Source organism: Charadrius vociferus, unplaced genomic scaffold (assembly GCF_000708025.1).
Source record: "Charadrius vociferus isolate BGI_N301 unplaced genomic scaffold, ASM70802v2 scaffold291, whole genome shotgun sequence".
Classification (NCBI taxonomy): domain Eukaryota; kingdom Metazoa; phylum Chordata; class Aves; order Charadriiformes; family Charadriidae; genus Charadrius; species Charadrius vociferus.
This window is the reverse complement of record NW_009646958.1, coordinates 1052451-1066788: the sequence shown is the minus strand read 5'-3', so window position 1 is coordinate 1066788 and position 14338 is coordinate 1052451. Positions and strand designations below refer to the sequence as shown.

The window sequence follows — 14338 nt, the reverse complement described above, 5'->3', positions numbered from 1 at the left end:
CCTTTAAGGCTTTTTTTCAGTTATGAAGTGATACTAATAATCTCTTTTCAGCCTGAGAAGCTCTGCAAGAGCCTGGCTAACAGAGGGAACGTGGGTGGGAGATGAGACTCAGACCTGGTCTACATCGGCCAAAGTTATTACTGTCTGGTGACTGTGAGACCGGAGATGAGTAGTATGTTGGGTGTCAGTCACCACAAAGCTTTAGCTTGGTTGAGAGGCTTAGAGGGAGAAGAAAATTCTTGGGAATGGCATCTTCAACTGCCCTCTGAGAGCGTGGCAGCGTGTGCTGTCCCTGGGTTTGCCAAGGGCCGGTGGAGTCAACGCTTTCCATTCTGCTGAAATACCTGTGTATATGGCTGTGCGAATCCTGGCGTAACCCACCCCAGTAACCCACCCTGGGCCGAGCGGACAAAGTCAGTAGAGGGTTAGTTTGCCTCTGGAGAAAGGCAAACTCAGCTGATGAGAAGAAAAAAACATTCCTCTGATCTGATGTGGTGTTGGTGTCTGGGTATCTCTTGCAGTGTACTTGCCGCAAAGACATGGTGAAGATTTCCATGGATGTCTTTGTGAGGGTTCTGCAACCGGAACGCTACGATTTATGGAAACAAGGCAAAGACATTACTGTCCTGGACCACATGAAACCTACAGCTCTGACTAGTCCGGAACTAGATGCCTGGAATGAGACGAAGGCAGAGTTGAAGGCTAAATTGCTTCGCAGGTAAAGAGGAAAAAAAAAAACCAAACAACAAACGTTATGTTGTGTTTGAGCACTGTGTTTGATTGTAATTGCTAAGATTTTAAATGTTGTAATTCTTAGTTTGGGATAGTTCACACCTTTTTTTTTTTTTTTTAAATACAACTCCTCTTGTAATTTTTCTGGGGTAATGTGCTCCGTCATTGTTCTGCTTCCTTTACATGTTACAGAAGCACGTGTTTTCTGAAAGTAGGACGCTCTCTGCCCCCTCACATCTCATCTCTTATCCTGGAAGACAAAAATATCTATAGTAAACATTTATAGCTTCACTTATTACAAAGCAGAAGAAAAAAAAACAGCCATCAATTGCAAAAGGGATTTTATGCATGCCTTTTTGTGCTTCCTTTGATCTCTGTATTAATTTTCTACAAGTTTGTGGGGTTTGTGTGTTACAGCATGCTTGAATTGAAAATTTGGCATGCTAACCTTTTACTGTTGGAATCTTGCTTTATAGGATAGGAGATGAGGAAGAGGACAACAAACACCGGTATGTGACTTCCCTCATCAACTTAAATGACTTCATTCTTTTTCCTGTGAAGTTTCCTAAAATAGTAACTCTGAAACTATGTTCCTTTTTTGGTTAGTTTTTTTCATGTCTGCTTCCTTGAAAGGGCGCAGAAAATCCTCGGGCGTGGAGGTTTCTCCGACTTCGTCTTGGTTTTGTGTAATTTTCTGAGCTCTCCTCTTGCATCACTAGAGCACCTCAGCTATGTCATGCCTGTTCTGGTTTTCCATTCTTGCGTGTGCAGTTAGTCTACTGAATCAGTAGTGGTGTGTAATGATTAACTGGGTGTGGATAAAGCTAACTGGCCACCAAAGCAGGTAGTTAATAAAGCGCTGCTGCTGTCTCAGAAAGTGGAATTGAACTGGAGTGTTTTAGACATGGGCTGCTGATGGGAGAACTCTCCTTCCTCATCAGCCTTGCTTGAAGAAAGAGACTCTCTGCTCTAGGAAACTCAATTACCATAGGGTGTTAACGTACGCAAGCGTAAACTGTGTGCCCTTCCATACGCTCCCTCACCCTTCTTTTTTACATCCTTCTCGTTCCTGCTCTGCCCGTTACCCAAAGCAGCGTAGCACACAAGCTGACCTCTTCCTGCTCTCGTCTGCTGGTTGTTGAATTCCTGGTGTGAGTGGTGGAAATTGTACCGCTTCATCCAGATGCAATATTCTGCTTGTAATTTCAGTTCCAATAGCAATTCTTTGAAATCCAGGAAAAAAGCTTTAAAGAGACTTCAGGCTTCTGGGGCCGTCTTTGATGGGGACTTTGAATAACAGTTTAAAAACCGTTGACCTAATAATTTGATAATAGCTGATTTATTTAGGTATTCTAGCAAAGAAAAAGCTAACATACTAGTAAGAGTGTCTCTCTAGCACTGGTGTTTATTGTCTTCCAGGAGTTTTCAGTGCCCCGTATTGCTTTGGGATGGTGGTCCTGTCTCTTGCCTTTTCCACACAAAATGATTTATCCATTATTTTACAAATGCTGAAATGGGAAAGTGTGTTCCCCACTACGTCCGTGCTCCAAAAGACGTAACAAATAGGGTATTTGGGCAGATAACTGACCTCTGCAATGTTACTCCTCTCCAGAGGTGGTATTTCTAAAAAGTTTTCAATTATTCCTTCTATAGCGAGCGTCAGGAAAGGCAGTGTAGTCTCAGAGTCAGGAGTTGTGATTTCTGCTCTGTGGGCAATGACTGCCTGAACTCCGGCGGATCTCTGGATCTTTTTCTTCCACATCTGGAAATTGGGACTCTCTGTACTGCCTGTGGCTACTAAGGGTTACTTAGATACATGTAATGTTTGCACAGCATAAGGTGCTGTATGAACACTGAGGATTATTTTCCCTCTGCTTAGCAGAGAAGTCTCTCTCTTAACCTGAGCTATTGCAAAGGCTCCAGGTACTTCTTTTCCTTATCTCTTCATTGTTTCCTAGATTATTTCGGTATTATCCTGAAGCAGGTTCGAAGCTGTCGAATACTGCTTAGCAGTAGTCTCTCTCCCACGTGTATGTTTTGGAAAGACATAATTTTACTTGAAGAGTGACTTTTCTCAGCAGGATGGACTTTACTGGAAGAATGGGATTCACCTCTGCCCAAACCTCTTCACAGTTGTGTCTGCTTAATTTAAGTCACTTTGTGGTCTGCTCTTCAAAGAGTACAAACGCTGCTTTTTTTTGCCAGCTCTCTTGGAAAACGTAGCTTTTAAACTCTGCAGGGAGAGATGTTGTTTCCTCTCTAAGGTCATTCATACTTAGTTACCTTGAAAAACTCAACTTTGTTTACTTTATGGCTTCAGCAAGAGACTGTTTTAGTGTAGTCCACAAAAAGCCCCTTTCTGATACGTGAATTATGTCAGATACAGAGCATCTTCGCTTCTGGAAATGTACAGCCTTCAGCTTGTAGTTCTGGAAGCACAGTTTCTTAAAATGATGTGCTTTCTGCCTCTCTCCATTTGCCCACAACTTCAGAGCGAGAAGAGCACTGCAAAATGGTCGTTTTTATCTACTGTGAGTTTAAAGCTTTGTGATTTAATTTTTGCCTGGTATTTCTACAGCATGGGAATAAAACACGCACTTTACTAGAAATAGCTTGTAACGCTTGATTCTGCTCTGATGCTTTCTTCACCGACTATGGAAACTTCCAGCTGCAATGGAAAAGTCTTACAGTTTTATCTCCTGCTCCCACCTTGCTTCTCCCGCACGCGGAAGGTGATGTGTACGGAGGATATGGGTGAAGAGAAAAGTTGATCCTTCTGGGTTCAGCTGTGTGTTCCTGCTAATGAATGTCTTGCAGGTGCGAAGTTAAGATCTCTGCTTGGAGGGCTACCATATGGTTAGAGTCTCGCAATTCTAAATTACTGTGCATATGGATCAACTTTCTTTTCTGTTAGTCATTCATCGCAGGTTGAATTTTTTTCTTCCTTCTTCGTTGGTTACCTGATTAAGGGTTCTTAAGTTCATTGTACTCCAAATCTAATTAGCAGCCGAGTTTCTGGGCTCTGAGGGCGGGAAGCTGAATTTCAGCTTTTCTAGAGTTTTGGGCTGATGACCGCGGTGTGATTGCGTTTTGCGGTTTGTTACGTGATGGGAGATGCAAAGGCCTGGGACGGGGAGGCCATATGGAAGATGCTGCTTTCGAAAAAAAAAAAAAATCCTCTGCGTGCTAAAAAAGCTGTAAAAATTGCAGGTCTCTGAATCAGTCTCGTCTGAGAGCTTGTGAGACTTAAACCCAACGTTCAAGGAGCTATTCGATAGATCCTGGAAGAATAAATAAATAAATTGTACTGGGTCTGGCTGCGATGGAGTTGAAGGCTGGGATGGAGTTACCTTTCTTCACGGCAGCCCGCGGGGCCGTGGTTGGGGTTTGTGGATCCCGCAGTGCTGACGAGGCGCCGGGGGCTCACACAGCGTCGAGGAGGGGTCTTTCCCCCCGCCTGCCCCGTGAGTGGCCTGGGGGTGGGCGAGAGACAGCTGACCCGAAGTGGCCACAGGGCTATTCTGTACCATAAAACATTACGCTGAGCAGTACAAACTGGGGTAGAGAAAGAAGAAGGGGGGGTTGGCTTCTACGGTGGCCACTACGTGGAGACTGGCTGGGCACTGGCTGCCTGTGGGAGATGGTGATGAGTGGATTTCCTTTGCCTGTTTCTTTCTCTTTTCATTTTTTCCTCTTTCCTTCACCTGTTAAACTGTCTTTGTCTTGACCTAAAATTTTTCTGGCTGCTGTTCTTCCTGTTTTCCCTCTCTGTCCTACTTGAGAGGTGGGGAGTGAGCGGGTGGCTGTGTGGGTGCCTGGTTCCTACCCAAAAGACATTTTCCTGACTTCTGAATTTGCATTTTCCTTTGCATTGTGGCTACTGTGATCTCTTTATCTTAGTGGTGTTGACTCTTTAGAAAGAACAACATTGCTCTTGGCTTATTAGTATGACTCTGACCATATTAATATGCCTTTTTTTTAGTTAGACTTCTTTGTAGACCTTGGACCCTGTGAATTATAGTACTGAAAAATCATTGACTGCCTATTGATTATGCTCTATGCATTCATTATGCTGTGTTTTTAGAAACTGGCAGTGCTGGGTAATGTTTCGGAGCTGGAAGATGATGCTTTGCAGACTTCCAGCAGTTTGCCAAAGGGAAGAACGTACAGAATGAAAAGAAATGATAGAATGGCGGCAGAGGATGAAAGCAAGATTTATAGCAAGTTTTCATCTCTATTTTGAAATACAAGCAAAATAGATTTAAAATACAATTAAAATCATTCCAACTGCAGCTCGTGAGCTTACATTAGTAATGGTGGGAAAAAGCTCTCCGAGAAATCGGGACAATTAATGGCTGCTGTGAATGGATCTTAAATATTGTGTTATGCAAGGTTCATCTGTTTCCTTTCAGATACGTTTTGCCCTGCAGCTATTGTTAGCTACCTTGTGTTTTCTCTCCAAAGCAGATCCTTTTGTTTTGTATTCAGCTTTTTAAGTCAGTGATCGTTTTATATATTGAAGGCTGTTCTTTTATGTCAAATCACACTTCTGTACTTCTAGGTCTCACAGAAAAAGAAGTCAACCCAGAAGACATAAAACGGAGGATCAGAAGTCTCTCGGGGATGTCATGGCTATCGAAACTGCCTTGGAAGATGTGAAAGTAAAAGAGGAGCTGAAAAGAGGGCCAGATCTAGAGGAAGAGGAGAGGAACAAAGTGATTGAGGGAGAAGGTGAGGGCCCTGCGCGCTGATGGCAGATCGCTTCAGTGAAGAACTGGGGCAAGCTGTCTCTCTAAAACACATTTGTAAATAACTTGTCTGCCGTTGTTTATTTCTGTGGAAATATCAGTGGAGCCTTTCCCAATATTAAATCTATGCTCGCTGAAATACACCATCATTTACAGCAGCAATTGATTTTTCCCTCTCTTTAAGGATTCAGTCCAAATAGCTTTCTTGGCAGCGCTTGAAATTTCTGCCAAAACTATTACAGGTTTGTAAAAATATATATTAGGGGAGGAATATTTTTAAATATTTCATAGAGAAACAAATAAATATATTTTGTGTCCTACTCTGTAAAGGAATGATTTGTGCATTCCCTCCTGCAGTTAATCTTTCCCCTTCCCCTCCCTCCCTCCCTCCCCGTTTCTTACAGACACTGGGGATCAGGGCAGCCTTAGGTTGGGTGGGATTCACAGCTGCTGCACGGGTGCAACGCGCAGGTTCGGTTTTCTTCAAGTCTGGCTGTAGGAGGGAAGTTTTTCAGCTTTCTTTGCACGGCTGAAGTTAATACCAGTCCGTGACAACTCCCAGTCCTTGATGATTTCTTCAGCGTATGGTTAGTCCAAAGCCCTGACCTCAGCCATCTTGCCGGAGGCTTTTTTTGTGATACCTTTATTTTTTTCTTGGCTGCGTAAGAAAGGTTGCAGTTCTCGCTGGGAGTAAGCTGCTTCCCCCCTCTCCCTCCCTAATGTGCGTGGTTAAGTAGTCGATGTGTCTGTGATGCGCTCTCTCTCTGAGGCACTCTCCAGCGCTTCGTAAACACCAGTGAATTCATTTTCATGCATTGTATGTATCCATTATTTGTTTTGCATTTGGAGAAAACGGAGGCTGCCAACTGTTTAGAGAACCTTGATAATGATCTTAAAGGAAATCTGTGGAAGCTCTGGGAAAAGAATTGAGGTCTTTGTTCAGTTCCAGAGTCTCTTAGCTAGATGGTGTGTTTTCTTTTTTCATGGGAAATAAGGAGTTTGAAAATCATTGTTGTACAGAGCAGGAGTAGCGCAGTGCAGATAGTTAATTTCTATTGCCCTAAGCTTGAAAGTGTCAGCAGCGTGTTAAATTGTACGCTTTTAGCTCTTGTACAAGTTTAACAGTTGATGCTTGTAATAAATGGCCCGAAATGCTGATATCCCTTCAGAGACAAGAGATAAGTGACAAGGACAGATCTGAGATCCTTAGAACGGCAGAGAAACAATAAAACCTCTGTTCTAGCCGAATAGGTTCCAAATCATACACTTAGACTACGTGTTAAGAGCTCTTTAACTGTTAGCACGAGAGGGAAAAGCTTATTTTCAGCACCATTGCAGAAAGTGCCGCTAGAATTGGACTATTGCTTTGCAGTTTCTGAGGGGTCTGGTGCTCAGTGTGACTGTTGGCAAATAGACAAGTTTCTTAATGCAATATAGCAGTTAAATAGCACTGAATTCTCCAGTTCTCTACATCCTACTGTCTGCATTACCTCTCACAAGTGTCTTACGGTTTCATCTTGAAAAAGAAAATAGGATGTTTGGGTGGCCCCGCTCGTGGCGATTTAGTTTCCCACTCCTTCACTTCCTTTTTCTCTTCCTCTGGTTTTAATTTGGCTTGATGTTCTACGGCCACCAGAAAAGATGACCTAGAGGAGGAGGAGGAAATGGATTCCGAAGTAATCATTGGTAGTTTCAAAGTAGGTCCTATGCTTCACATTGGTGTTTTGGACTAGCCGAGTGTTAATAACTTGAGGTTTTCAGGATTTCTGACCCAGATACCTCAAGTTGTTTTCTTCTGGTTTTTATGACTCAGCTTTATATTAATAATTTATTATGTTGCTATTAATGCATTTAGTATTCTTAGCAGGTTGTCTTGGGACTTGAAATTAAAAAGGAGAGTCTTTAAGCTCTGCTCTTCTCTGGGTGTGCCAAGCAGCACGAACGCCTCCGGTGAGTCAGCAGGCGTTACCCGCGACACTCTGCCCGTGAGCGGTCCTGCAGACCGGGGCTGCAAACCATGGACCTTACCGCAGGATATTTTTTTTTTTTTTTTGTATTTTGTTTTAATAATGTGAGGAGAAGCAATGAGATGCCTAACTGCAAAATTGTTGTGTGTTATTTTCCACCGCATTTCATTAAATGGCATTCCCACATATCCTTTTGAGTGTTGCAATTGTAAACTAAGTGCGTAATTACATGAAGCAGTACTGTGATCAAGACACCAGTGAACCAGAAATGAAAACTTCTCTGCTGTTAGCTGTATGTAGTAGCAAATTGGTGCATAACTGATTTTTAGATGACCGTTTGCTACGTGAGGTTTTTAATTCGGGCGAGATCTCAAGAGTTGGCCATTAGCCAAGTGGTTCGTCTCTTGCCGATTTTTCTCCGGTGTTGCTTAATCTGGCACTTGTAAAGTCATTAAGGGATGAGAGGGTTTAATGTGATGGAAGGATTATCATGAAACAATGTCGTAGCACAAAAGTTTGTCTTGGGAGGCTTTCTGGACTTTTCTAGCAATGTGTAGGAAAAAACAGAGCCTTTTCGGAAGAGTGCTGGCAGTCACTCTGGCCGTCTGCGTATTTGTAGCACGTGCTGTACGGAGCTCTGGTAACAACTGAGCAGACACAATTCCTAGCAGCAAGTAGAAGGTGTTTTCCTGCCACTTTTGCTTTCTGGTCTTGTACCGGTCACGTTCGCGTGTTCTGTTAGCATAGGTGATGGACAGGATCTAACGCCGGGTGTGTAGGGATTGCTTTAGGGTAATGTTCTCTTCCTGGAAGTAAGTAATGCTATTGAAGGGAAAATGTGAACTCAGTGTTTATGAGGAACATCAGGATGGTGGAATAGTCTTTGTGATTACTTCATCTACCACACAGAGCTCCCATGTGGATTAAAGAAGAACCCTTGAGCGCAGGTGTTACACAAACACAGACGTCTTCTTGAAAGACACACTGGAGGGACGTACTGGCAAAACTCTTCTGCTTTCTCCTGTGTTTAGTGTCGTCTTATCTAGGTGCTCATGCTTTTTAATAGATCTAATTTACTGTTGCTTTTTGAGCTGTTGACAGTACAAATTATTTAACTAAAGTTGTGGCTAAATTGCTGATGCTGAAGTCCATCTCTAATTGTCTTCGCCCAATAGCAGGGGCTGTTGCTCTACCGGATGAAGTCCATGCTCTTAGAGCAGCTTTTCATGAGCTCATTGCCCAAAGCTACAGCGCACGGTGTTGTGTAAGCGGTTTGATTTCCCCACCAACACCTCTTCCCCTCAAAGCTATTGTATACCTGCAGCTTTAGTGTACTCCGTATAGTATTTCAAATTCTCTCTAGACGAGCAGGTTTTCGCACCTGGGAAACCCACCGTCATGGTACAGTTTTCCATGTGCTCCAGCTCTGCTCCTTGTGCCCCTCTTCTCCAGCGGAAGGAGAGCTGGTAGGCATTCCGCTGTTAACCTGTCGTATTGATCTGTGCATGAAGATCCCTTTCCTTTCTAGAAGCGTTCGTGATAGCCAGATAGGGACTTTGAATTTTACCTCATTTTTTCCGGGCTTCTGATTTTATAGATTCACTTGCAAGCTAGTTTGTTCCTCTTAATGCAAAAACTTTTAAACAAAGTTCTATATGCCAGCTGCTGTCAAATTACCCGTTTAGAAGTCAATAAAGCTGGTGAATGGCATTTGTGGTGTTGTTGGGTAGAGAATTCTCCAAGTGTAGAGAGAGTAAATATGATCTGGTTTTGTGCAACTGGGGAAAAATCCAATTTGCCTTTCATTCGATATGTTTGTTTCTCTAAGGAAATTCAATATTCCTTTCTCTGTGATAGAACAAACCAGTTTATCTGAGGGACTGCCTACACAAGTACAACAATAACTATTTGGGCTGGACTTGTTCCCATTTTTATAAATTCGTGTAAATAAAGTCATCAGACCAAACTTCTGGGAAACAGTGGGGTTGCGGTATCCCCTCGAAGATTTCAGCAGGGATTTTAGCACTTAAACTTGTTGTGGGATTATTCACCTTCTCGTTTCAAACTCTTCCTCCTGCCGATACCTCGTGGTTGTGTGGTGGTTTATTCGATTTTCTGTGTGCCAGGTTTGGCTGGTCAGCTGTGGTTTAGTCCTTAATGGAGGAGACTGAGCAAGCCGGGATTGGTGAAGCGTCGTTATTAGGGTCAATAGTCTTTTTCTGTCTTCCGTTCGTCAGCCCTCCTCCCCATCTTGTTAGTGGGAGAATGACCTTTTGCAGCAGAGCCATCTAGTCATCACATCTGCAGGTGAAAAACAATCTCTTATGAAATAAATTGAGCACTGGCATCTCTCTGTGGAGCGTCTGTTATTTACTTTCCTTCGAGTGAACTGATAACTTCATTCATGAAGTGGGGGAAGAGTCGGGCAAAGGGAACATACATCATTTTAGGTGGAATAAGGCAAGATGCGAAGGCGTCTCCTGTCCTGACCTAGAGACACGCGCTCAGCGGCCAGCAGGAATTTTAATTACTGCTTTAAAATCAGACTCTCTGGATCCTTTAACAGAGTTACATTAGGAAGATAGGTGGGGAAGATTTTACGGGTTGTTACTGCCTCTGGTAAAAATATTGAGATGTCTCTCTGTTCAGGAAGTGGTTTTGTTGTCACAGCCATGCCAGAGACCTGCAAGACCGTGCAGATAAGATGAATGACAGTAGGGCAGGGGAAACAAGGACAAATGGAGCAAGCGGTAGGGGAGGATACCTCAGTAACGAGCACTGGCATGGTGTCCACTATCGGCTTCGTTCAATGCTGTGCTTGATTTATGTTTTAACGGCATCTTTTTAAAAGACCTTACAGTAGAAATCTTTTGGTAATAATGATTCAGGTGGTGGTGTTCAATTCTTCATTTCCCAGGGCTGTCGAATGCGTTGACACGCAGATAAGAGCTCTGTTTGCAAATGGAGGGAGCAGTAAAGGGGGGTTGGTCCAGAGGTTACGGCAAACTTTTTTGATCGCGCCCACTCATCAGCAAAAAATTGTTGAGCACACCTCCCTGTATACGTATATTTATTTATAAAATCTGTACTTGTGTTACTGTGCTAACATATTATGTACGTTATGTAGCATACGCAAAAATTGAAATCTTAAAACAGGTGAGATAAAGACAAATTACTATTCTAAAAATATATTTTATTTATTAATTGTACAAAAATATTTTCTCCCTGCACCCCAGTGGATGGGTTTGCAAACCCCACATTGGAGACTTCTGATACAGAAAACTTGAAATACAGAGTCATGGCTAATGCAATATATTAGGTGTTTTCTGGCACACTGTCCGGTTTCTTAGAGGTTTAGATATTTTCCCTCCAGGCAACATTTATTTTGGCAGCCTTTCTGCTCCAGTCAAGAATTAAATAGTCCATAGAAATGACACAAGTCTTTTATTTCTGAAGTGGGCTTCTCCAGGTCAGTGCTGAGGTACAGCTGAATGTGTCTACAGCTTTCTGTCTGCCTGTGGGAAGGGAAGAATGACACCATAACGTAATCTGTTAGCCCAGCATGGAGCTTTCTGATGAAAAGAGAAAAATATGAAATGCCCAGAAATCTTGGCGTCTGAAGCTAAATGTTGGCTATTTCTTGAAACAGGTGACTGCAAAGTAAAGGCCCGTCCTCCGAAAGTAAAAGGTGAGAGGAAGAAGAAGCACCTCTTCCATCAACACCAGCACCATCTGCAAACACCTCAGCCGCCTCTCCCGCAGCAGCCGCCACCGCTGCCGCCGCCATCCCAGCAGCAGCTGGCGGAGGACGAGGCACCGGCAGCACGGCCACCAGTAGCCCCAGCAGTACCCACATCGTCCACAGCGGAAAAGAGCTCGCCCCCAGCTCCCCTGAACGTTATCCAGCCCTCGGAGGCACCGGTTGAAGAAGATGACTTTAAACCTCGGCCGATCATTCCCATGCTTTATGTGGTTCCACGGACCAAAAAGGTGGTGTTTGACAAGGAGCGCATGTCCTGCCAGCAGGCGTTTGAGCAGTTTGCCACCCAGAAGAGTCCAAGTTGGCAGGAGGAGACGGTCCCTATGGAAATCTCTGTGAAGGAGGAGGAGAATGCAGAAGCAGAAAATACGGAGGTCGCTCCAGAGGTCAGTGATTTACAGGTATGCATGACCAAGGAGGTGACTGTAATATTTGCTAGTTTTAAGCAACAAGTTGAGGATCAAACTTGGAACGAGAGGAGTCCCGAATTGTGCCCGAGCCTCCAGCGGAATAGTGCCGTGCTGGTGAGCCAGAGAGTGATTTTACAGGAAGAGACTGGGTATTTTCTCACAGTTCAGTCCATAGTTCAGTCCATCATTGCATTGCTGCTACCCGATGAATCAAACTTTCTGTTGTCTTCAGAAGAGAATCCCTTTTCCTGTTACTAACGGTACAGATTATACTGAAATAATCCTCCAAGCACTAGGCAGGAAGACCCAGCACAGGCAAAGGGCTGCTGCGGAACAACTGTTCTCAGAGTGGTAAAACCAAACGATGCTGAGGGGACCTTCAATCACACCATTTCAATAATTCTTCTGTCTTGTTTCTGACTTGTCCAGCTGATGGCACGTGCTGTGCGCTTGGCCTGCTGTGTAGTGTTGCCTAGGGATCTTCTCCGTCATGAAGACTTAGCACTGGAAAAGTTGGCAGAAAACTTTTTTTTTATGGACAATACAGTTCGCGACATATAATCTGTCTCGGGCATCTCTTTTCCTTGGGGAGTGTTTTCCCGAGGGCAGTTTCCACAAGAGGAAGGAGGAACATGTTTAGGAATTAGCTGCGAGTCAGAGCGGTGTGATTCTGATTCAGTTTTCCTGTATGGTGCTGCTGCGAGAGCCGAGGGAATGGCAAAGCGCTGTTGGAAATGGTGGGGATAGGGGGAAACGTGCGTTGCCATACCGGCACGGCACAGTTAGCATACCTTGCACGTATATTTTTTTAAGATAATGGCTGCAGACTAGAGAGGAAAAAAAATGCCGTGCTATGGTAGGCTGCTGTAAGTGCCTTCATCTCTGCACACTCCTGTGTGACAGGGAATGTACTTGGATGTCATCCCCAGTGCTGTAGCACTGCTGCTTGTGTTCACGTTTGCTGTCGATTTCTCGGGCAAAGTAACTCGCCCGTAGCGCGTGCGGCGCCCAGCGCCGCGGAGGGCTCCGAGCCCCCGTGCCGAGGCTGCAGGCGGGATTTCCAGTGGCGGTTGGCACACAGGGCAGTGGGTACGGTGCAGCGGAAACACGCTGGCCACAAAATGCACTGCCATGTTCTAGTAAAACGTTTCTGGTCCTGTGTGCTCTGTACGTAAACTCCGTGCGAGGTTTCCTAGCTGTTTTTGTGATTGACCAGACTTTCCATAAGCTAATGGGATTGGCAGGCTTGAGACTGTTCTGATTTTAACAAAAAACACTGTAGTTTACCTTTACCCGACATCTTAAGAGATAGCGTCAGCTTTATCTACTACAGTAATGGGCTTGGGAGGCTTAGTTGCTTGCGGTCCAAAGGCAGTGAAAAGTTTGCCGTGTAAATTCAAGAAAGTTTTGTGAGAAGGATTCTGCCTGGGTTGTGCTGTGCTCTCCTTTGCTCCCCAAGGTATTCTGGGGTTCCCATCTCGCTTGTTCTGCTTCGTTACAGACTGCTGCTGCTTTTTCAAAAATGAAGATGGAGATAAAGAAGAGTCGTCGTCACCCGCTGGGCAAACCCCCGACGCGCTCCCCCTTGTCGGTGGTTAAACAGGAGACCTCGAGCGATGAGGGTGAGTGCTCTGGCCCTGGCAGTGCTTGTACGTCTTCTCTGAGCTGAAAAATTGCTGAAGTCGTTAACATATCTGGGTGGCCTGAAACTGTTTGTGTTACACTTAACTGATAGAAAATGCAGCCTGTTCCCATTTTGATAACCCAGCTGGAATGAAAATTCATCCGTGGGAGGTGTCCCTTCTCACCTCCCACCCTTTTTTTCTCTCAAGAAAAATATTTTGCTGGCTGCAGAATGAGGCAGCATTTTGGGCAAAGGAGGGGAAAAATAGTTCACAGAATATAACATCTTAAAGTAAAAGCCTTTTCTTAGATATTGCATTAAAATGAGATCCGTTCACCTCGGAGAACCGGCAGAGGTTAGCTTTGCTGTTACGTGTGTGGGGAAAGTTAATTCTAAATTTTTGGTTGGCTTTTTAATTCAATGTGCGTGTTGGGGTGCAACTTTTCTTGGCAGATCCAGAAATGAGAATTAGAAAATCTCTCAGTGCTTAACTGTACATCACTGTTTTTTATTTTCCCGCATTCCAGTCACTGTGAATGCCAGAACGGTCCAAAAAAACCCCCTCTTACCTCTCACTTCTGTTGCGTGGTGTAATTTACCACTTCTGGCTCTTGCCCTGTCCTGCCTTCAGCTGGGAAATAGTTAATTTTCTTCCTGGTGATTGCTGTGAAAGGAATGCCAATAATACCTATTGGTTTTAGTTGTTGCTAGGTGATAGTTACACTAGTCAAGGACTTTTTTCAGCTTCCCACAGCAGTATAGACACGAGGATGGAATGGCCACTGGAATATTCCATACCATAGACCTCCTGCTCAGTACATAGACGGGGGCTGGTCGGGGCGGGGATCTGCGGTCACTGCTCCAGACGGTGCCAATCCACTGGGCGGTGAGAGTGACCTGTGTCATTATTATTATTATTATTATTGTCATTTTTCCTTTTCTCTTATTGTTCCTATTAAACTGTCCTTATCTCAACCCACAAGGGTTTTACCCTCCCTTTCCCCTCCTTTTTTCCCCTCTTCCCCCAACCACCCTCCTTTGGGGGGGTAAGGGGGTGAGCACGCGGCTGCGGGGTTTTAGTTGCAAGCTGGGGGTAA

The 14338-nt window shown here is 44.3% G+C and overlaps 1 protein-coding gene across 2 annotated transcripts in view; it reads left to right on the top strand.

The window, feature by feature from the left end:
- Window positions 1-14338, top strand: part of KDM4B (lysine (K)-specific demethylase 4B) — an 85401-nt gene that overhangs the window by 45317 nt on the left and 25746 nt on the right. Inside the window, exons 8-13 of one of the 2 annotated variants that reach the window (XM_009895182.1) lie at window positions 522-718; window positions 5294-5478; window positions 11097-11542; window positions 12227-12251; window positions 12846-12895; window positions 13119-13239. In XM_009895182.1, coding sequence (XP_009893484.1) covers window positions 522-718; window positions 5294-5478; window positions 11097-11542; window positions 12227-12251; window positions 12846-12895; window positions 13119-13239 — 1024 coding nt within the window. Of the gene's footprint in view, window positions 1-521; window positions 719-1208; window positions 1242-5293; window positions 5479-11096; window positions 11609-12226; window positions 12252-12845; window positions 12896-13118; window positions 13240-14338 lie in introns of both variants that reach the window. The other variant, XM_009895181.1, reaches the window with a different exon arrangement.